This window comes from Arvicola amphibius, chromosome 6 (genome assembly GCF_903992535.2).
Source record: "Arvicola amphibius chromosome 6, mArvAmp1.2, whole genome shotgun sequence".
Lineage (NCBI taxonomy): Eukaryota > Metazoa > Chordata > Mammalia > Rodentia > Cricetidae > Arvicola > Arvicola amphibius.
The window spans coordinates 131354818-131377065 of NC_052052.2; the positions used below are offsets into that span (position 1 = coordinate 131354818).

At 37.7% G+C, this 22248-nt stretch overlaps 1 protein-coding gene across 1 annotated transcript in view; it reads right to left on the reverse strand.

Moving 5' to 3' along the window:
• Gmds (GDP-mannose 4,6-dehydratase) overlaps nucleotides 1–22248 on the reverse strand; it is a 536488-nt gene that overhangs the window by 262163 nt on the left and 252077 nt on the right. Inside the window, exon 7 of the mRNA XM_038334108.1 lies at nucleotides 16229–16356. Coding sequence (XP_038190036.1) covers nucleotides 16229–16356 — 128 coding nt within the window. The remainder of the gene's footprint in view (nucleotides 1–16228; nucleotides 16357–22248) is intronic.

Here is a 22248-nt window from a genome sequence, read left to right on the forward strand (position 1 = left end):
CCATTGGTGAGAGAGGAGTGCAGAAGTCTAGTGATTATTTCTGAAGAGGGAAAAATCAAAGTGGTTTTTCTGAAGCGGAAAGAGTGACAGCAGAAAGTGAGTACCCCGAATCAGGCTGGAGGATCACTACAGCACACAAGCAGCTGGCATCAGTCCACACAATCAATGGCACCTCCATATTTATAGTTCAAGAAGAGAGCAGGTGCTAAACTGAAAGATTCAGGTTCCATGCAGAGTTAATTTGTGAAATTATGTCCTTATTCATTCACCTAAAAAACAAAACCAACCAACCAACCACATGATGAAGTTGATACCGGCTGGGTAATATGACAGGTTTCCTTTAGAACAGTTAAGTATTTAACTTTAAACATTTGCGATAGAAAAACTCGTTTGATGCTTTCCAAAGAAAACCAAACAGACAAACATAGATGACTGGGGTATAATTTAATGGTATAGCGTTTGTTTCCCATATGGGAGGCCTTGGGTTTCTTCTCCAGCATCCATCACAAAAAAAGGAAAAATAAAAACAAAAAATATCTATCTCTGAAAATAAAATTACAAATGGAACTTTCTTTGCTCTATTCCCTGTAAATGGATTACAACATTCTGTGTTGCACATAGCTAATCTAAGTTACATTTGAATCTTAATCACTGAAACACCTCTCTAATGGTTTCTGATATGAGATAGTCTCACATAGCCTGGACAGTGAGAAGCAAATGGAGGTCTGGGACAGTTGTTAAGCAAGGGAGTGAACAAGAATCACACTTTATATGGGCCATAGGAGATTAGGACCACGGGAGAGTAGCATTTCTAAAAGGAATCATCTCTGCAAGCATGTTAACATCTCACAGGAAAAACTTGAGCTGTTCTATCTTTGGACCATTAATACAGGATGCTGAATATGCCACCTCTCCAAACACCTACAACTTAAAAGAAATTCTCAAAACAAAAATAACAACAAGAAAAAACAAAAACAAATAAAAACCTGGCATATTAAGTGTACCCTCTGGGTTTGAAGAATGTTTCTCATACCAAAATAAAAATTTAAGTATAAAGAGACAGAAGTGGTCACTTAGATGATAACTATGCTTTATATTGTGTTATAGTTGGGAAATGGCAGCATAAAAATACCTTTCTATTTTAATTCCCCTTTGCTAGTTCTTTTCTCCTCTTTAAAAATGTGGAATCTGTCAAAAAGATGAAAAGAAATCATGAGCACATGGTATGTCTTCTATGCCATACTGGTTTATTTTCAAGGGAAAAGAATTATAGCCAAAGAGGATGCTGGCATGTGCATATAATAATGGTATACACCATTCTGACTTGTAATATGAACTGAACTATTAAAGAATTTAAATGTTCCTTATTAACTTTTATTAGCCTCAATTTTTAACTTTTCCCCTCTCTCTTAAAATTAAATCTGAGCTTCCTTCCCAACCTTGTCCACCTCTAAGCAGCATTAAGATTAAGCAGGGTCTTCACAATATCTAGACTAATTAGGCTATAGGGGAAACAATACCTCAAAACGTGCGTTAAACATTTTAAAACACCATCTTTGGTAGAATAAGAGCTTTCAAAGCTTTTCACTTTGGCACTTACGATTCCTATTGTTTAAAGCAAAGATCTACTTAAAAGTTGGGGAAGGTTTCCATTTTGTAGGTCTTCCTGTATGATAGGTACTGGGGCAAACACTATCCATTCACTATCTTGCCCAACTTTAAGGACAAAGACTTGTAAAACATATTCTTCTGTAGAGATTTAACTTGGAGTTAGAACACTTGGCCTAGCATGACCAACATCCTAGGTTCCATTCCTAGCAACAACCACAATAAAAAGAACAACCCCTCATCTGCCATACAGATGAGTAAGCAAGGGAGAGATCCCCGACCAAGATCTATGGTAGATGGGAGAGCTAGGCCTGAGGTCATGAGAATGGGACAGCTGGCCTGGCACCACATCTGCTGCAGTATTCTAGAAAGCAGGTCCTGTAACTTCATGACAGCACAGTAAAGCTGACCTTGTAAGTGGGGGCATGGGTGAGCCTGCTCTGGGGTTTTGAGAGTGAAAGAGCTGGCCCCAAATTCATCATCTGCAATGTGGTGGCATGGACTAGGGAAAGATGCCCTCCCCACTCTAGTCCCTTACTGCCTGTGGCAGACTAGAAAGCTGACCCTGTCTTTCACCAGCTGCAACACTTGGGAGAGTGGCCCTTCACCAGGAAAGTGAGCCCTGCACCTCACATGAGCAGATGGTAGAGCTGACCCTTTGATGGTAGCTTGGTGGTGTGGGCAAGACCTCCTGCACCCCCATAGCCTGTGGCAGGTGGGAAAGCTGGCCCTGAAGTCAGGAGAGCAAAAAAGCTGTTCCTGTCTCTCACCAGCTGCACCTCACTTGGGCAACACAGGAGAGTTGGCTCTGGTGGTGCAGATATGAGGGTGTGAATGAGCCAGCCCAAGGGTGTGAGAATAAGAGAACCAGCCAGCTCTGACCTTGCTGCTTACTGCACAGGGTAAGCTAGCCAGGGTGATGTTGGAGAGTTCACCCTGGTGGTGATGATAAGTGATAGCTAACAGGCTAACCAACCCAGCAACCACCCTGGCCCAGAACCAAGGTTATGAGTTGGCCACCCCAACATCCATCCCATCTCTGATCTGCTGAAGCATGTGAAGGGGCCAGTCCTGCATACTCACAGCTGTCGGATCTCCATGACACAAGACAATAAGAGTCTATCCAAGAGGAGTCCCAGTGAGGGCCCAATATCAATAGTGTGGCAGAAACCAGAGGCCTTGAACAAGACCAATGACTCACTGCAATGAACACTTGCAAGTAAAGGACTAAAGGGTGTACTGTCATACTATAGCTTCCACGATGAGATTTTTCTCTTCTTCCTTTTTTCTTTTCTTTTAAGTTTTATTTTGTTTTATTGTGGGGTGAAGGAGTATGCAAGGGCAGAAAAAGATTTGAAGGGACAGGGAGATGAGTGGGACCGAGATTCATGATGTGAAATTCACAAAAAATCAATAAAAAGTAAAATTAGAAAAAAAGAAGAAACAAACAACAGCAACAACAGCAAAAACAAAACTCCCTCCCCAATACTGATCTAAATGTGAACTTTAGAGTTTGTTTGTTATGATTCAGGGAGGGGAGGGAGGAAGAGAGAAAAAAAAACTCTTGGATGTTTGTTTCTAAAACAAAGATGCTATAATAAAATATAATATTTCACAAAATGGAAAACAAGGATCAGAAAAAATTAGTATCTGTAGAACATCACAACATTAAATTACAGACTTGTAAGCTGTGGTTACACTTTTTTGGAAATAAGTCAAATGATCAGTTGATCTTTTTTGTGAGGAATGAAGGGCCAAGGTAGCATTACAAACTGCTTTTTAAAAGGATTTATATGTATGTGTGTATTCAGGTAAGTATGCACATGTGTGTGGGTGCCTGCAGAAGCCAGAAGAGGGTGTCAGATCTTTTAATCTGTGTGGTTAGAGAGTTGTGAACTTCCCAAAATGGTTTCTGGGAATCAAATTCCTATCCTCTAGAATAGAAAACTCTTAACAGTTGTGCCATCTCTGCAGCCCTATAAACTGTTTGAAAATAAGGTTGATCTCTCTTCTGATGTATAGAATGTGTACTCTGTACAATCCTTTCATTATATAATTTGCATATTTTTTAGTATTCATTATTAATTCCAGCCTTTATTGTTAATGGACCCTAGTTTTGTTTCCAGTACTCACACTGGGTAATTTACAATAGTCTATAATTCCAGTTCCTGGGGGAATCCAATACCTCTGGTCTCTGTGGGCACCTTCACACATCTGCACATACCCACAGACAGATACAACATATACATATGCGTACAGTAGAATAAATATTAAAAAGGTAATATATATTCTAGTCAAAATCCTCTTCCTTAAAGAATAAAACAAACTGAGTAATTCTTTTTGAAAAGACAATATTCTAGCTACAGGGGAAAAGCAGAATAATGTATGAAGAATGACAACATGCAATCTTCTACCTCGGAAACATCAGACTTTAAAGGAACTTGTAGTGTAAGTTCCCATCACTGCTGTTGAGCTGCTAGACCACCAGTGTAACACCAACTCTCAGAAAGCCGCAGGGTGGCCTTGCAAAAGTACACAAAGCAGCACAGGAACAGGAAACAAGCCAGATGGTTCTGCTGAGAGAGCATTTTTTCCCTGAATAAATCCAAAAAAAGTATTAATAGGTCAAATACAAAAATACAGAGAAAGTAAAATAGAAATCTAGTCGGAGATGTATATAAATGAAGCACAGTTGGTTTTGCATTATATTACAATCTGCATTGATAAATACATGTTAGGAGAAGAAGTTACACAGTAGATTAATCCTATAGTAGGTTCTATTGACAGAACTTTTAAATATAGTCTGAAGTAACTGCAGTGTGTTCTCTGGCTTCTTACACACAATGTAAAATGTGATTATCCCCCACTATAAAAAGTCTATAGTCAGGATGACACCTGACACAGAAATCTAAGTTTGATGGAGGAGAGTTATCTGTCTATGTTTCTTTCATTGGTCAATTAATAAAGAAAACTGCCTTGGCCCTTTAAGAGACAGAAAATTAGGTAGGTGGAGTAGACAGAACAAAATTGTGGGAACAAGGAAGTAGAGTTGGGGAGACGCTTCAGGCAGTCGCCAGAGGGAGTCTCCATGCTGCTCCTCTCCGAGATGGACGCAGGTTAAGATCTCTCCTGGTAAGCCACACCTCGTGGTGCTACCCAGATTACTAAATATGGGTTAAAGGAAGATGTAAAAATTAACCAATAAGAGGCTGAAACTATGGGCCAGACAGTGTTTTAAAAGAATACAGTTTCCGTATAATTATTTCGGGTGTAAAGCTAGCCGGTGGCTGGGTGGCCGGACGCAGTCCCGCCGCTTCACACTACATAAGTTGGTTTCTTAAGAGGAAAAACATATGCCCAAGGCTCCCTTATCTATATCTGTGCCACAGAAGGCATTTGATCTTGGGGACCTGGTTTTGTGTGCACAAACTCACTGTATCTTTTAGAGGGCACTCCTTCCATCTCTTCAATTAGAAGCTGTGGAGCACAACACCTGGCTGCTTAGATGCCCCTCCAGCAGATTGGCATGAGACATACATGTGGCTAATGAAATCCTTGACCAAGCTGTTGCAGCTCTGTGTCCTTCTTTGTTCTGACCCTGGCCACATCTGACTGCCTGGCCCAGGTAGAAAGAACATAGGAAAAGAAGAGTTACTCTCTGCCTGTGATCATAGGAATAATCCCAAACAGATTCCTGGCATCTCTGAGTTACGTACTGGCCACTAACTACAAACTTTTGGACTTCATGCATGCCTCTATTGACATATGAAGCAATTGTCATGAATGGCTACTGGGAACATTAGATTGTGAGACTTTGCTTTATTACAAACAAATAGTGGCTCTGAATACTGTAAATCTATATTGTCAGCAGAAGAGTCTGAAAGACAATGCAAGGCTTCTTCAGAATCTGATTTAGACAAACACATACATACTTTAGAACTGAGGAGCAAACCAAGTGCACTGAGCTTGCAAGGCAAGCCCTCTCTACCATTGAGTTAAAACCCCAATGACAAAAGCTGTTTTCTGCAAAGAAAAATAGAGTTGTTCACAAATGCAGCAGTGGGAAGGACTTCCCTGCTGCTCAAAATTGGCTGATTAACAACCTCTGAAAAGTCAAAGCTGTGCTGAAAACCTCTGGTTCTTACAGGTGTGAAAACTGTCTGAAAATACCTTTAGTAGACTATTATCTATCCAGTTCTGACTTGTGTATTCTAGCCTTCTATTCTCATGTGTACTTTTACTCCATTCTACTTGGAAAACACAGATTCAGGAGAAATAAATGAGTACCTGTATATAATAAAATGCTTTGGCTGCCACTATAGCTGATGAACAAAGGTATGGGGTAAGGAGGTTTACATTTAAATAACTATTGGACCTGTCACAGATATGCTGCTGGCACTCACAAGAGAGGGAGAAAGGAAAAAGCAAGGGAAAAAAAAGAATGAAGGGAGATGAAAAGTGTAAATGATTTAGACACAGGAAGAAAGAGCAGCTAAGGACAGAGAAGGTCAGCATCTAGGGAGTTAGGAGAGATTCCACTAAAGTGTCTAAGCCACTCTGCTTTCTTTGAACCTTATTAGCCTTCTACGATCCTAGGGTTCTATGCCATACATACTTAAGCCAGCAAACCTGTAATTCTTCAGGGATAATTTTAATAAATGACTCACCGGCCCAAGCCACTCAAGGATGCTGTCTCCCAAAGGCCCTGACAGATCGTAAACCACAATGTAACTTTCAGCTCAACTGACAAAAGGCTATGGAATTTAAACCACCCTGCCATTTCTTGAACCTTCTTCAATGTTTTGTTTTAAAGATAAGAATCAAATGAGTTCTGTAAAACTTGTATTTCCTGTACCGAGGTGATATCTTCCTCAAATTATATGACTGTACAACTATTAAGTTAATACTGAAGAGGAAGTCTTCTGTTTAAAATGTAGGATTTGGCCTTGTAACTTCTGCCTCTTCAAATATTTCACAGTGCTTCTCATTCCATTTCTCATGTTGGAGTTGAATAAGGAGAGAACTTAGAAGGTCAATGACAAAACAGGTCATTAAAAATTATTATAATTATTTGTACACCTAGTGAAATGTATACAGTTGTGCAGTGGTCACCATTTAAAGTCAGAGAAGTATGTTGGAGACGTGGTTAAGTGATTAAGAGCAGTTGCTGCTCTTGAAACCAAATGGCAGCTCACAACCACCTGTAACTTGAGTTCTAGGGGAGCTGACACCTTCTTCTGACCATTGTAGGCACTGAACACACACACACACACACACACACACACACACACACACACACACTAGTGCACATCGTCATGCAGGCAAACATTCACACAAATAAATGGGTATTTAAAGTCAGTGGAAAGAAGCTTTGAAACCTCAAAAGGATAGCCAAGATACCAAAAGTGGACCTGAAAACCAAGCACTAAAGACTCAGGAGATAGGTATGAACCTCAGCACAGGCACCAAGGAAGGTCTTCACGGAAGAAAGGGTAGCTTCTTACAGTGACAGTCCTTTGTTGTTTCTGTCCTAGTTAGAGTCAACGGTTTCTAGGGAGAAACCAAATGCAAAAATGCAAATCACAGGAGATCAAAAGCTAGGATTATAATATTCTATCTGAGTTTAAGAAAAGATCTGATGAGAACTTCCTGTATTTATGTTTAAACTTGAAATTTTTAGATATAGTTACAATCAACAAGTTATTACTGACATAAAGGAGACGCTGTGTGAAGAAAAGAAAAAAAAAGAAATGTGAAACTTCTGGGATACTAATGTTTGTCTTTTCTTAGTAAATAGGAGGTAGGTATTACTGTGTCATGTGCTTGGTGGCTAGAGGTGGGAGGCCACAATCATCTGCCTGGAATGCCTCCTGTCCCCTCTAACACAGGTGCCCAAACAACCTTCATTATGTTCTGTGAGTCAGTGGCGTTGTGACAGACTGAGGGACTGGACCTGACTTTTCAACATGTAGGAGTCAGTCCATCAGCAGGAAATGAGGTGACACCCACCAAGAACCTCATTGAAAACTGCAGAGCACTCCTTTCTTCTTTCTGTACAGCCTGCTTTGTATGTTACCCTTCTGTGAAGTAAATCTAAATAGAAATATTCAAGGCTCCAGGGACATTGCTCTAAGTTCCAATTCATACTCAGGTATAGCACAGTCCTAGATGCCATCCCCAGCACATCACACACAGGATTTCTAAGTACAATGGTATTTATGTTTAAAAACAATGCCCCTAGCAAGGCAGTGGTGGGGCACACCTTTAATCCCAGCACTCGGGAGGCAGAGGCAGGCGGATCTCTGTGAATTAGAGGCCAGCCTGGTCTATAAGGGCTAGTTCCAGGACAGGCTCAATGCTACAGAGAAATTCTGTCTCAAACAGCCCACAATAAAAATAAAAAGATAAATGAATAAACAAACAAACAAACAAACAATCTCCCGCAAAACAAAGTCCCTTATTAGAAGGCAACCTGCTCCCAAATTTAGTGTGTTGGAGTTGACAAGAGATGAGGAGAGAAGAAAAGCAAAGCTAAAGATTTCCAGTAAACCTGCAATAGGAACCTGTGTCTACCCAGTAGGATTCTCCATTAACTGAGTGCCTTGGGAGCTGAGCTAGTCCATCAAAACAGAGGGTTCTAAACTGCCTCATGGTACATTATCAGGCACAGGAGACACTAGATTTCGTGCTATTATTGTGCTTTTATTTTATATTTTTTTAAATCAGGGCCAGTGGATCTTGCATTTTTATAGCTTTTTGTCTGCTCAGATAACAGTAAAAATAAAAATAAAGTCTAATACTTGAACCTAATTTCTAATTTTCTGCTGTTAGAAGAATCTGGCACAGCATAATAGCATATAGTTAAAACTGCATTTTCTTTACAGCAGGTTCTTAAACTTATTTTGCTGGAAACCTGGAAACCCATCACACTTCCAGCAACAAAAATGTGGTAAAATCATGTTCAGTGAAATTCCTTAGGCCAAGAAAATCTCTATAATAACACATATCTCATATGTATATCGCATTTTATACAATTTAAAAAGGATGACAATTTAGAAAAAGTCATATATTTACTGGAATTTGTTCTGTACTAAGCAAGTTGGCTTTCAAATAAAGTTGGAATTCAAAATAAAGATGAAAAAGATTGAGGTCCTACCTTAAGGGTTCCCTAAGAAATAATACATAGTCCCAAGTCAATGGAAGACCATTGTGACTCAAGCAATCCTTTAGGGATAATCTATTATTGACCATCTTATGCCTATGCATAAATGGGCATGTATATGGTTAAAATCATATTCAATATGGAGAAAGAATGTGCAAAGTAAGCAAAGGTTTGTATGATCTACACCTGTCAGTCCAAACAGAGAGCCACTTGAGTTATATCCTTAATAATAATTAATTTTTAAAAATGCCCCAAACAACAATCAGGGTCCTCGACTATCTTCACTCTTGTGGCCCTCACTTTGCACTGTACAGCTTTGCTTTGAATAAAGTCTCGCTGTTACGTTGCAATCTGTATGAAACTTTACTGCAATTTGTGTTAGCCTTTATTTCATTTCTTTAAAGGACAGACCAGGAACCTGGAAATATTGTCCAGACCCAACCATGTTGTTGTTATGATCACTGATGAGCATGAGAAGAGACATTAGGAGTAAATAGGAGCAAAAATAAAGAGTGTTTCTTTACTCAAGGGAATGTTTGGCTTAGGGCATTTTGGTTTTGTGGGTTTGGATAAAAGAGTACAATTAACTGTTTGTATTAAAGGGTCCCCTGAGGCCAAGCTCAGGAACCTGGGCACAGCGTGGGCACTCTAGTGGTCCAGAAACCAACAGGGCAGATCCCTAAGCCTCCCTGCCAGGCTTCATGAGGACACACCATGTAATTTAAGTAAATGATTTCCTGCAATAAAGGTGACCATAAGTAGAATGAAGCCAAATTATGTCTGACAATGAATTGAAAACAGGGATTTTGCCTTTTAGTTTTTGTGAAGGGGACAGAGAAGGAAAAGAGAATAAGAGAGGAAGAGACAAAAAAGGGAGAGAAAATGAAACAGAGCAGAGAGAAGAGATATTTAAAGAGACAAATTTATAGTATTTGTATGTATACAGATCATGAATATGGAAGACAGTATTGATTGCAAATACATTTTTCCCTTTCCACAATGCACTAGTGTAAAAGTGAAGCACTGAATGCTAGTATTCGGATATATTTGCAAAAATATCTGCACGCTTAGGTGGTATCCTATGTAATGAGGATATTCCATCTACACTGCACAAATAATCTTGCTATTAAAATTAAAGAGCTTTCATTCATTCATGGGAAAAAGTAGATATCAGGTGAATGAAGCTGAGAGTAGGGGATCTAGAAAGGTGTTGGAGGCCTATATACAAAAATGAAAGTGGAAGGTAGGTAGATGGGAAGAGGAAGCAGAGAAATCTTTATACAGAAGATGTGACTGTATCATCTAAGTGTGAAAAGAACATTTACATTTTGCCTGGAGATTAATGTTGAGGACAAGAACCACAGTTCTCTTTAGCATAATAGGTCAGGTTTATGTGTAATGGTATGACAACTTGTTCCATCAATGGGAATGGCTAGGGGGCAAAGAACAAGTAATGTTAAATGCTACTCATAAGAACTATAAATGCCATTTATAGTTTCCTAACCCCTATCCATAGGCTCTATGACTACAAGAATCTGCATGTGCTTTTCTATCTCCTTACACTCACATGAGTATACTTGTACACCCAGATACATACTTCAAGAACTGCTCTTTAAAGATTTTAATGCATCTGTATTTGTATATGGTAAGTGTGTATGTATATTCAAATGTATCTCTATATCTGTGCAGATGTGCTGTGTGATAATGCTTTTATACCCTGTAAAGATTTGTCACTTGTAAAATGTTGATTTGCTAGTAGCTAGGCAGGAAATATAGGCAGGGCGACCAGACTAGGATAATTCTGGGAAGAGGAAAGGCTAAGTCTGCAGTCACCAGCAAGTTGCAGAGAAAGCAAGATGAGAATGCCTCACTGAGTAAGGTACTAAGCCACATGGCTAAACATAGATAAGAATAATCATTTACACTTTTGGGTATATACCCAAAGGATGCTCAATCATAGCACAAGGATATGTGCTCAACTATGTTCATAGCATAGCATCATTGTTTGTCATAGTCAGAACTTGGAAACAAACTAAATGTCCCTCAACTAAAGAATGGATAAGGAAAATGTAGTACATTTACACAATGGAGTACTACACAGCAGAAAAAATGACATCTTGAAATTTGCAGGCAAGTGGATGGATCTAGAAAACATCATATTGAGTGGGATAGCCCAGACCCAGAAAGACAAATATCATATATACTCACTAATAAGTAGTTTTTAGACATAAAGCAAAGAAAACCAGCCTACAAATTACAATCACAGAGAAACTAGGCAACAATGATGACCCTAAGAGAGACATACATGGATCTAATCAACATGGGAAGTAGAAAAAGACAAGATCTCCTGAGTAAATTGGGAGCATGGGGACCATGGGAGAAGATTGAAGGGGAGGAGAAAGGAAGGGAGTAAAGGGAGCAGAGAAAAATGTATAGTTCAATAAAATCAATAAAAAGAATAATGGTTTAATTTAATTGTAAGAGTTAATTAGTAATAAGTCTGAGCTAATAGGCCAAACAGTTTAAAATTAATATGAGCCTCTGTGTGTTTCTTTGGAACTGAATGGCTGCGGGACCAGGAAGGACAGAAGTTTCTGTTTACACAGATGTGTGATGGCCAGATGTTGACATACGGTATTAACTCAACAGCTGGGATTATAGGCAAGTGCCAATCCTGCCTGGCTTTTATGTGGATACTAGGGTTCTAAATTCTGGTTCTCATGCCTGCATAGCATGAGACTTATCCTGAGTCCTGGTTTTTAAAAGTATTGTCATGTATTTAATTTTATATGTTTAATATCAGACTAAAAATGCATTCACCCTCACAGTCACATGGTAAATAATCCATGTGAGAAATAGAAAAGAACAAGTGCCTTTCATCAAGATTACAACTAGGTTGGGGCTATGGTTTTGATTTGGGATCAGAGCTAATTCTAGGCCTTTATTCCCAACCTATCAAAATCTGACCATATAAAAAAATTATGACTTTGTATATTTTTCTTAGCTTGGTAAACATAATATATGAAAGTTTTTAATTTTTTTCCACAGGCTAGGATGTAGCTTAGTTATAGAACACTATCCCATCAAGTACAAAGTTCCATCCTTAGCAACATATACAGATACACAAACACACTACACAATATATGTATGCACATTATTCTTTATGTACACATACTACACACACACACACACACATATATATACTTTGCATGCACACACACATACACACACAAACTTGCACACACTATATACACCATGCTCTGAACATACATACACACACAACTACCATATATATACACCCACATATACCATGCTCTGTATACCCACATACACACACATACCCTTCATTGGAAAATGAAACCCAACTGTACAGGGAGCTATTAAATGAAGACTTTGAAAAGTACCCCAAGAGCACATCTTTATTTAGAAGAATCACAAAGTTTCTATGTTTTTCTAACAAACTCACAGACTGAAAATATCTTTTGTCAGGTTCCAGAAAGGTGTTACCACTCAAGGGAAAGGAGCCCTCTTGTGTTAAGAGTGTAATTTTATAGCTCCTGCCAATGAGCTTATCCAGTATTTTCTAGCTAGAATCATGTTCCAGAATATTTTATAAACATAAACCACTGTCAGAGCTTATTAATCAAAAACTGTTATCAAAATCTTTATGTAAGCACCTGGCACCACTTTGTAGAGTATTATTAGGTATCTATACTTGTTTTTGTTGTTGTTGTAGTTATTATTTTGTTTTGTTTTGTTTAAAGGGTACCTAGGTCAAGAAAGTTCGGGTCCCTACCTCAATCTAAGCAGGGCATGCAACACAGTCAATGTCATGTATCTGAGGTAGCCATCTTAATATAAAAAAAATGCTTAACTTTGTATAATAGAGCTTTTTCCTGAGTCTTATGTGACTTTAAATAAAGCATAGAAAATTGTGATTAGGTGCAATTAGAATTGTGACCATGGCATTTCTCAAATGAGTCTATGTTGAAGGAAATTAACACAAAGGCTCCTTCTTTGACTATATTCCACCATCTTTCTTACAACACAGACAGTGGGAGTTGGCTTGAACAGACTGTCCATGATCAGTACACTGCACACTCACTAGAGTTCTTTCAGTATTCGTGAAGGAAAGAAACATGAAAACATCCAACGGGCCCAGTTTGTGAAACAGATGAAGTCCTAAATGAATGTGAGCACTGCCAAGTTAAGGACATGGGACTGGCTATACCTTCCCCAGTCTATGGAGATGGTGACAGTGTGTGTGGAAAATGTTATCTGGGAAATTGCGAACTGCAACTTCCCCCAGCTTCATCTTTCTGGATATTTACAGCCTGGTTTATTCCACTACAGAGACCCCTACCCCCATAGAGATTAGCTAAACCTACCTCCTCATTCAGTTGTATTAATAACCTGCATCCTTATTAATGCCATAAACCTGCCTTTTCAATTTAGTTAGATGTATAAAACAAACTTGCTGAATTTCCGAACCATTGGTGTGTTTCCATCAGAGCACAAAGCCCATCCAATCCCAGATTTTCTGTACATGTATCTGTCCTTTCTTCATGACTCACAGCCAGTCAGGTCAATCCCTAAGCTGCACAGGTCACACCAGACCATTGAAATAGTAAAGAAAATAAAAACATGGAAAGTTTCAGGGATCTAGTCATGTTTTATGAGAAATATGAAATCTTGATATCTTTGCATAAATTAAGATTCAAAACTGAAGACCATTAGCACTACAGCAATAGTAAATAGTACTTTTTAAAATGCTGTATTATTTGATGTTAATTATGGTATAAGGGAGGTCAGCATTCTGCACACTTCAAAATGTTTATAAAAAGAAACTGGAAAAGTTGTAACAACTTATTCATTTGGAATGGATCACAATTTAATGCAGTTTTAACATTTTTTCTTGAAATTGAAAGGTATTTTGTCCACTTCAATTATTCTTAAAGCATTTTAGCCTAGGGAACAGGACTGTAAGTAGATGTGAATGAGTCAGATTCAGCAACAAGAAATGACTGCATAAATTGATATAAAATGTTTATGAAACAAAGAGAGTATGTATAATATCCCCAAATTTGTAGCTAACATTTTTTAGAGCTGTCACATCCTTTTCACAGATGAATAAATTGAGGTATAACTGGTGTGAGCAGAGCAGCAATTAACCTTACTGTTGGGATCTACCATGTTGAAGCAAGAAGAGAAATTGTTCTCGACACCTATATGAACAACTTCTAGATTTACCAACAGTTTTATGTTTAAATGAGAGGAACTGTGTGCAATTAATATGTGTAAATGAGATATTAGTATGACCTGTTGGTTCTACACCTGCCAACAGGCTGATCATCTGTCAGGAAACACATGTTTCTTAAACAAGTCATGCTCCTCTGTACTTTTATGACTGTTGCCTTTATTTCTGGTAAAAAAAAAATGTAATTGCAAGTCTCTACAGTAATCTCATTTTAATAAGCTTAGAACCAAAAGAAATGACACTACTTCTTTAAATAAAATGGAGCAAACTACAAAATTTTAAATAATGCCATTTCTTTTTTCAGGAACCAAGTAATTTAGACTTATTTGAGAACATCTAAATGAGAACTATAAAACAGCTTCTTACATTAACAACATATGTTACTGCTGGAACCCCACAATCCTCCATACACAAAACCACTTGTCTTGAAGAACAAAAGCCTGAGCTGTCACAGGGCCCTACTGAGTGAGAGTGACTGGGTTGTGTGCCATGTGACACTGTCCCATTTTTTATTAAAAGACCTAATCACCGTAATCACAGGTGGATCTTTTCATATTTTGGCTTTGGGGCATATTGTACTACACCGACTTGTCACTTACAACTGTGACTTCATTTGAGACAACCTTTGATAAGTATTTAAGCCAAAATGTTTATAAGCTTTTAATTCTTTACATGAATACAAACAGGCCTTTGTGTGAAGACCTGGCTGTACCTCCTAGATGGGGTACTTGACCCTTTCAAGTGTGAGAAGGACACAGGGCTGCTGGTTCTAACAAGCTTCTCTCATCATTTATGTGCATATTACCACTCACATTGCTTTATATTGGATTTTTTTGTCTAATTAAAAATGTCATTTCTCTGCCAGGAGGTGGTGGTACACACCTTTAATCCCAGCACTTGGGAGGCAGCAACAGCTAGATCTCAGTGGGTTCGAGGCCAGCCTGGTCTACCAAGTGAGTTCCAGGACATATGGACTGTTACACAGAGAAACCCTGCCTCAAAAAACAAAACAAAACAAATGAACAAACAAACAAAAACAAAATGACATTTTTTCACTCCTACCGTAAAGGATTATATATATATTCATCTCAAAGACATGGTGATAAAGAATGAAAAGAAAGTGTAACTTGGACAAGGCGCTTTCAAAACATGGTGGAGCATCCACGTGACTATCAAAATTTAATGAATTTCTGAGTTCTGAATATAGTCAGTCAGTCTCTCTCTCTCTCTCTCTCTCTCTCTCTCTCTCACTCGCTCAAAATAAAAAAAAATAAATTGAATGAAACTGAGTATATTTGGTCCCTGAAGCAGGTGCATTTAGAGATAGTGTTCTCAGCATTTCTAGTATATGCAGGAGTAACAGAATGCTAGACACCATGAATATTATTGAGAAAACAACATGCTCATTGTTATAAAACTTGCCTCCATTTAAGATTTCAATTCTCCAGCAATGGATATTTAAAAGCATGGTAATCAGAGCAAAGCAAATTTTGTTTAAAAGAAATAAAAAAGAAATCTGCGCTATTTGCATGTAACTGAGTGAACAAAAGCTGGCTTAAGTTTATAGGAATTCCAAGACTGGAAACCTTTAACTTTACCATAATCAACTCTCTAACTATACCGTGTTATTTTGTAACAGAACCAGGATGGGTAAAGTTCAGTGATGTGCAATGGCGGGAAGTACGTGGGCTTACAGCCAACCATTTAGCATCAAACCTAGAGCTCTGAACAGCAGTATTCAGAGAGGAACTTGAGAGACTGCATACTAAAGGTCTTAGTTTAAGTAATCCAAGATTGGATATTATTTGTTGAAGATATGAGAACTGGTGGTATTGTGAATGTTGTGGTGGGAAAGGAGGGAAATATGAAACAAGTCAGGTTGATAAAAACTTTAGAGAGCAAATAATAACCTTCCAACACTATAAACACCAATTTACACATCCATCACAGTACTGGCCAGCACTTTTGTTTCAATCAAATTAAAAGAAAGTTTGGGAAGGATTTCTTTGGTAAGCAGAATCAGCATGCCCAATCTATGCTTCTGAGCCATGCAGTCTTAAACAGAGTTTAACATGTTTAACCATATTTGTGCCAGCAGAAGCTTATGTCTGACCACTTCTAGGTCAACCTTCTCACTGCAGGCCTGGCATTAAAAGTATCAACTGATGCAGGCAGTTTTAATGTAATGAGTCAGGTCCTACCTCTACATAGTCCTTGGCATGGCCCCAGTCTCGTTTGGCATCCAGATTTCCCAAACTGAAACATTCCAGTTGTCCAAGGTAAATCTTAGCTACTGACCGGCTAATTTTTCGAGTAACAAAATTTGCTCCTAAAAAGAAACAAAAGATGTATTATCAGTAGAGTACATTTGACATTTAACAGTTTGGTGCACCAAACCCAGTATCAGCCTCTGGGCATTTCTTTCATCCTATCTCCCCCCTAAATATAATAACATAAAAAGGAGAACGATCATTAGCTGTCAGTTAGACAAGCTAAGAAGCTCTAACTCTAAGTGTCATATCAGCTCTACTTTCATAACAAACCTTTCTTCTTTGGAGGATGTCTTAACATTCCTAATTTGCTGTTCCAATGTGTAACCCAGGCTTTAGGCCAAAGAAAAGCTATTGGAATGCCAGCTGTTAAACAGAAAATTCTAAAGGATTGTATAAAGGGAAATGCCAGAATGGAAGACAGACATCTAAGACCACCCTGTTTTTTTTTAAACACAAACATCATATATTTCCATTAATAAGGCTATGCTAGGACCCATGGGAAGAGGAAGGGAAGGAACCATTTACAGGGTAAAACTAGTTACAGGAAACCCAACAGGAATTGCCTCGGACTGCCTTTCTCTTAACAAAATAAGTGGTGCTCACTCTCATCCAGAAACCTGCATATCCAACAAAATATAAAATATGATACAGTTCCAAGTCAAGAGTTTCTCTGTACCAAACTTACTGCAAGGTCATTTTCCAATTTCATGTAAATGTCATCTACAATCATGGACTTCTGTACAAATTTTAAAAATATTTTGAAATGTTTGGATAAAATGTACCATAAATTGGCAAAAGTATTGAAATTGTTTTAATTTTCAGTTTCTTAATGATAACTTCCATTCACCTTTACTTTATTATTTCTTCCTTACTTATGGAAATGGAGTCTCAAATTAGATATGGTGGTACAGACCTGCAATACCAGGCTACAATGGGCTATATAGTAAGATCCTTTACCAACAAACAACACACACACACACACACACACACACACAATTTAATACACAGATTGAAAACAAAAATTATATCTACCCATAATTAAATTTGTATGGGGAGAAGGTAATAGGGAAGGGGGAGGGAGAGAGCGAGGTATTACGAGAGATTAAGAGAGACTGAGGGAGTTGAGAGAGTGGGGAAACCTTTTGTTGACCAAGCTCCTTCTATGCCCTGGGCTTAAGAGATCCTCCTGTGGCCCCGAATAATTAGGATGTGTGTGCCAGGTATCTTCCTAACATAAAGAAAGTATTTCTGGGATGAGTTTATTTAAGTCTCTGTATCTAGGTAAGGTTATGAGAAAGGCCTGCTAATGACTTCCTATAGTTTAGATACATGGATAGTAACAACATATGTCAAGAGCTTTGCTTCTATTCTAGGTGCAGACAGAAAATGAAGGTAAATATGACAAAAAAATTTGGGCTTCTGAAGAAACTGGCATAAGAACAAGGGGGATATTTCTAAATATATTTTCTAAACTTTGGCAAGGACATAGACTACAAGTTTAAACACAAGCTCTAAACATTCACAGTGATCTTGTATCCTTAAAAGCACGACGAGAATGCCACGGAAAACCAAATGTTTAAACACTCCTAGCTCCTCATGAGGGCATTAAGAAACAAAAGTTGGGGGAAGTGATGCAGAACACACATCCCAGCCCTCAAGAGGTAGAGGCAAGTTAGGCAGTGGTGGCACAAGCCTTAATCCCAGCACTAGGGAGACAGAGACAGGCAGATCTCTGTGAGTTAGAGACCTGCCTGTTCTACAAGAGCTAGTTCCAGGACAGGCTCCAGAGCTACAAAGAAACCTTGTCTCAACAAGAAAAAAAAAGGTGGATATAAGATTAAAATTTCAGGCCAGAATGAACAGCTTCAACACAAGAGAACTGTCTGAAAACAACCTGACAAAAACAAAAGAAATAATTTTCATCTTTCCATGACAATTGACAAAACACAAAGGGCCATCAAGACAGAGCCTTTTCAAATAAAATATTTAATGAAATTTTTTGTTTTGAAAAAATTTAATATTCTATGGGCCTGTATAAACTTAAGTTTATAAGTAAATACAGGTTTATGTCTTCACTGTCAGAACTAAGTTATTATCTCAAAACACATGAATACAACAAGTGATATCAAATGATTAGAGTAAACACCCAATAAGAATTAGTGAGAATTTTTCTATTATCATTAAACTAATGTTTTTTGGGGTCCAAAGAAATGTCTGACTTCATTTGACTTACCTTCCATCCAGGATAACCTGAGCAATCACTCAGCAACAGGAAATAAATATGCATGGCCTACTGACAGACAGTGCAAAGAAGTGGGCAAGTGTAACCACGCTGAAGCACACTGGGTGCCATTTTGCAGACAGAGACTGCACATACTTTTTCCAGTCACCCAAACCTAAATAATCACACAGAAACTGTATTAATTGGAACACTGGCTTATTAGCTCAGGCTTCTTATTAACTAACTTTTACATCTTAAATTAACCCATTTCAATTAAATTTACATATTGCCACAAGGCTGTGGCTTATTGGAAAGGCTCCAGAATCTGTCTCCGTCTGCAGCAACATGGTGACTCTGATCCCGCTTTCTTTCTCCCAGCATTCAGTTTAGTTTTCCCACCTACATATATTCTGCCCTGCTATTATTTATTAACCAATGATAATAAAACATATTCACAGCACACAGAGGAGAATTCCACATCATTTGCTTATTCTAGATATTTTATATAACTCTTTTGTGATCATTTCTTTTATTTAGAATAACAAACTAAGGTTGATACATGTTGTGCCTTGATTCAGAACATCATTACAATTTTATGGTTAATGTTCTTCTGTAGGAAAACAATAAATTTTATTTGCATGGCCATTAGCAGATGGACATAGAGTTTCCATAGTTTAGGTATTGTGACTAAATCTGAAATGGACATTTCTGTACAAGGTGTTGTGTGGTGGACATATATTTAATTTCTATTGCGACTATACATAGGGGTTAAACTGGTAGATCACACAGTTGATTTATGTTATAGCCTATAAGGAACTGTGAATTGTTTTTCAAAGGGGCTGAACAATTTTACATTTCCACAGCAGTGAATCAGGTCTCTGACTCCTTGGCAATCTCTCCAACACATACTGATTATAGTATGTGTTCTTTGCTACAGTCATCTCAGTAGGTACTGGATTGGCTTTGACTTGTCTTTCTCTAAAAACTAAACAATTGTTAAAACAACAATTTTGTTTTTATATGATTATTGGACAACCATATATCTTCTCCAGAGAAGGTTTTAACTGGATTGCTAATCTTTTAATTACAGAACAGAAAGGTTCTTTATACAATCTGGATCCTAGTCTCTCTATGAAAACATTTTCTCACTGTGCATACTACAGTCACTCTTCTGGTGGTGCTCAATAAAGTATATATTTTGTATGGGTTGGATTTTACTTGCTCCTTTTTTTCTCTCTCTTTTTTGATGAAGTTCAATTTGCATATTTTACCTTGGTTATATGCAACACTGTGATTCTACTCAAGGTTTTGTCTAATCTAATGTAGTGGAGACATTTATCTTTTCCTTTTATGCATTTGGTCTGTTTGTCCTTATGTTTAGATTTGATTGTTAACTAATTTAGTATCTGGTATAATGAAAAGGCCCAGGTTTCATCATCTGCATACAGATACCCAGCTGACCTACTGCCTACTGGAAAATAATTCTTCCTCCACTAAACTGTCATCTTTCTGAAACCCAACCACAAAAGAGAGTTTATTTCTGACTTCAACACCACTACTATGACAAATGTCTATTAATACATTAGTAACAACACCTTACTGACTGCATGTTCTTGGTAAGTTTTAAAACCAGGAAGTATAACTTGGTTCTTTTAAGGACTGCCTTAGCTATTTTCTTCTCTTGTATTTTCACATGAATTTTAGGATCAACTTTTGAAGGCCCACAAAAATGAAAATTGTGGCTTTGATGGATTGTATTTAAATCTATAGCTAAATATAGAAAATACTTTTACTCAGTAAGTACAGGAGATACTTTCTATTTATTTGAGTCATTAAATTTCACAAGTAATTAGTAGTTTCCAAAGAAGGAAAAAGTGGTATTTCCTTTTAAAATCTGTTTCTAAGTACTCGTATTCACCTTGATGTAACTGTCAATGGATTTTTTAAGTTAATGTTTAAGCTTTAAGATTACTTTTGTAATCATATGCTTCACTAGTTAAGCCTTAGGAAAAGCTTAAAATGATTTTATTTATTTATTTGCTGCTTTTTACTTCATTTTTAAAAAATACTTTGAATAAACCTTTAAAGTTAATGGAGTAACTTTTCCAAATTACCATTGCATGTATATCTGTGATAGTTTTTATCTTTCTTCTGCTTTACAAAAATCATTTTTACTATGTCTTTTGTTTAAATTGGTTTTATTGAGTTATATATTTTTCTCTGCTCTCCTCCCTTCTCCTCCCCTTCCCTTCTACCCTTTTCCATGATCCCCATGCTCAAAATTTACTCAGGAGATCTTGACTTTTTCTGCTTCCCGTAGACTAGATCCATGTATGTCTATCTTAGGGTCCTTTTTATTGTCTAGGTTCTCTGGGATTGTGATTTATAAGCTGTTTTTTCTTTACTTTATGTCTAAAAGTCACTTATGAATAAGTACATATTATATTTGTTGTTCTGGGTCTGGGTTACCTCACTCAATATGATGTTTTCTAGATCCATTTGTATGCTTACAGAATTCAAGATGTCATCTCCCCCCTTCCCCCCCCCCCCCCGGGTTGCTGTAATTACAGCTTGTAATTACCCGCCTACTGGGGCGTGGCCTCTTACACTATGTACCAGGACACAACTACAGAGTCAGCCCCTTCTCTCCTTCCTTCTGGTTTTCCTTTGTTCCTTTGGATTGTTTGGATCTCATCTCCATCCACCATTCAAACAGAGAATCCTGATTAGCAAGTTTTCCCCCTAAATAAATATCTCTCAGTTTTTAGCTAGTGTGGGATTACTTTTAAGCGTCTGATCGTTCTGCCATCACTGTGTAGTACTCCGTTGTGTAAATGTACCACATTTTCCCTATCCATTCTTCGGTCGAGGAGCATTTAGGTTGTATCCACATTCTGGCTATGCCAAACAATGCTGTTATGAACATAGTTGAGCTTATGTCCTTGTGGTACAATTAAGAATCCTTTGGGTATATATGCAAAGTGGTACTAAAGGATCTTGAGGTAAGTTGTTTCCTAAGTTTCAGAGAAATTGCCACACTGATATCCAAAGGGGCTGTACCAGTTTGTGTTCCCACCAGCAATGGAAGAATGTTCCCTTTACCCCACTACCTCTCCAGCATAAGTTGTCATCAAAGTTTCTGATCTTGGCCATTCTTACAGGTGTAAGATGGAATCTCACAGATGTTTTATTTTGCATTTCTCTGATGGCTAAGGTTGTTGAGCATTTCCTTAAATGTCTTTTAGCCATTTCAGATTCATCTGCTGAGAGTTCTCTGTTTAGGTCTGTACCCCATTTTTTATTGGATTATTTGTTCTTTTGATGACCAATTTCTTGAGCTCTTTATATATTTTGGAGATCAGCCCTCTGTTTGATGTGGGGTTGGTGAAAATATTTTTCCATTCTGTATGCTACCATTTTATCTTCTTGACTCTGTCTTTTCCTTTATAGAAACTTCTCAATTTCAGGAGGTACCATTTATTAATTGTCTTTCTCAGTGTCTATGCTACTGGGGCAATCATGTATAATAAAGGAACTTTTGGAGGTATCACAATTTTAAGCTTGTCTTAAGAAAGTTTAAAATTTTATTTTTAAAATACATTCTTTCATTGTTATTCTTTATCACATTGCTACTAAGAATTTAGGACATAATTATATAAATTTACCAAGTAAGGTCCGAGACACTGGAATCTATATAGGTAAAGAAGCTCTATGAGGTTGGATAGAA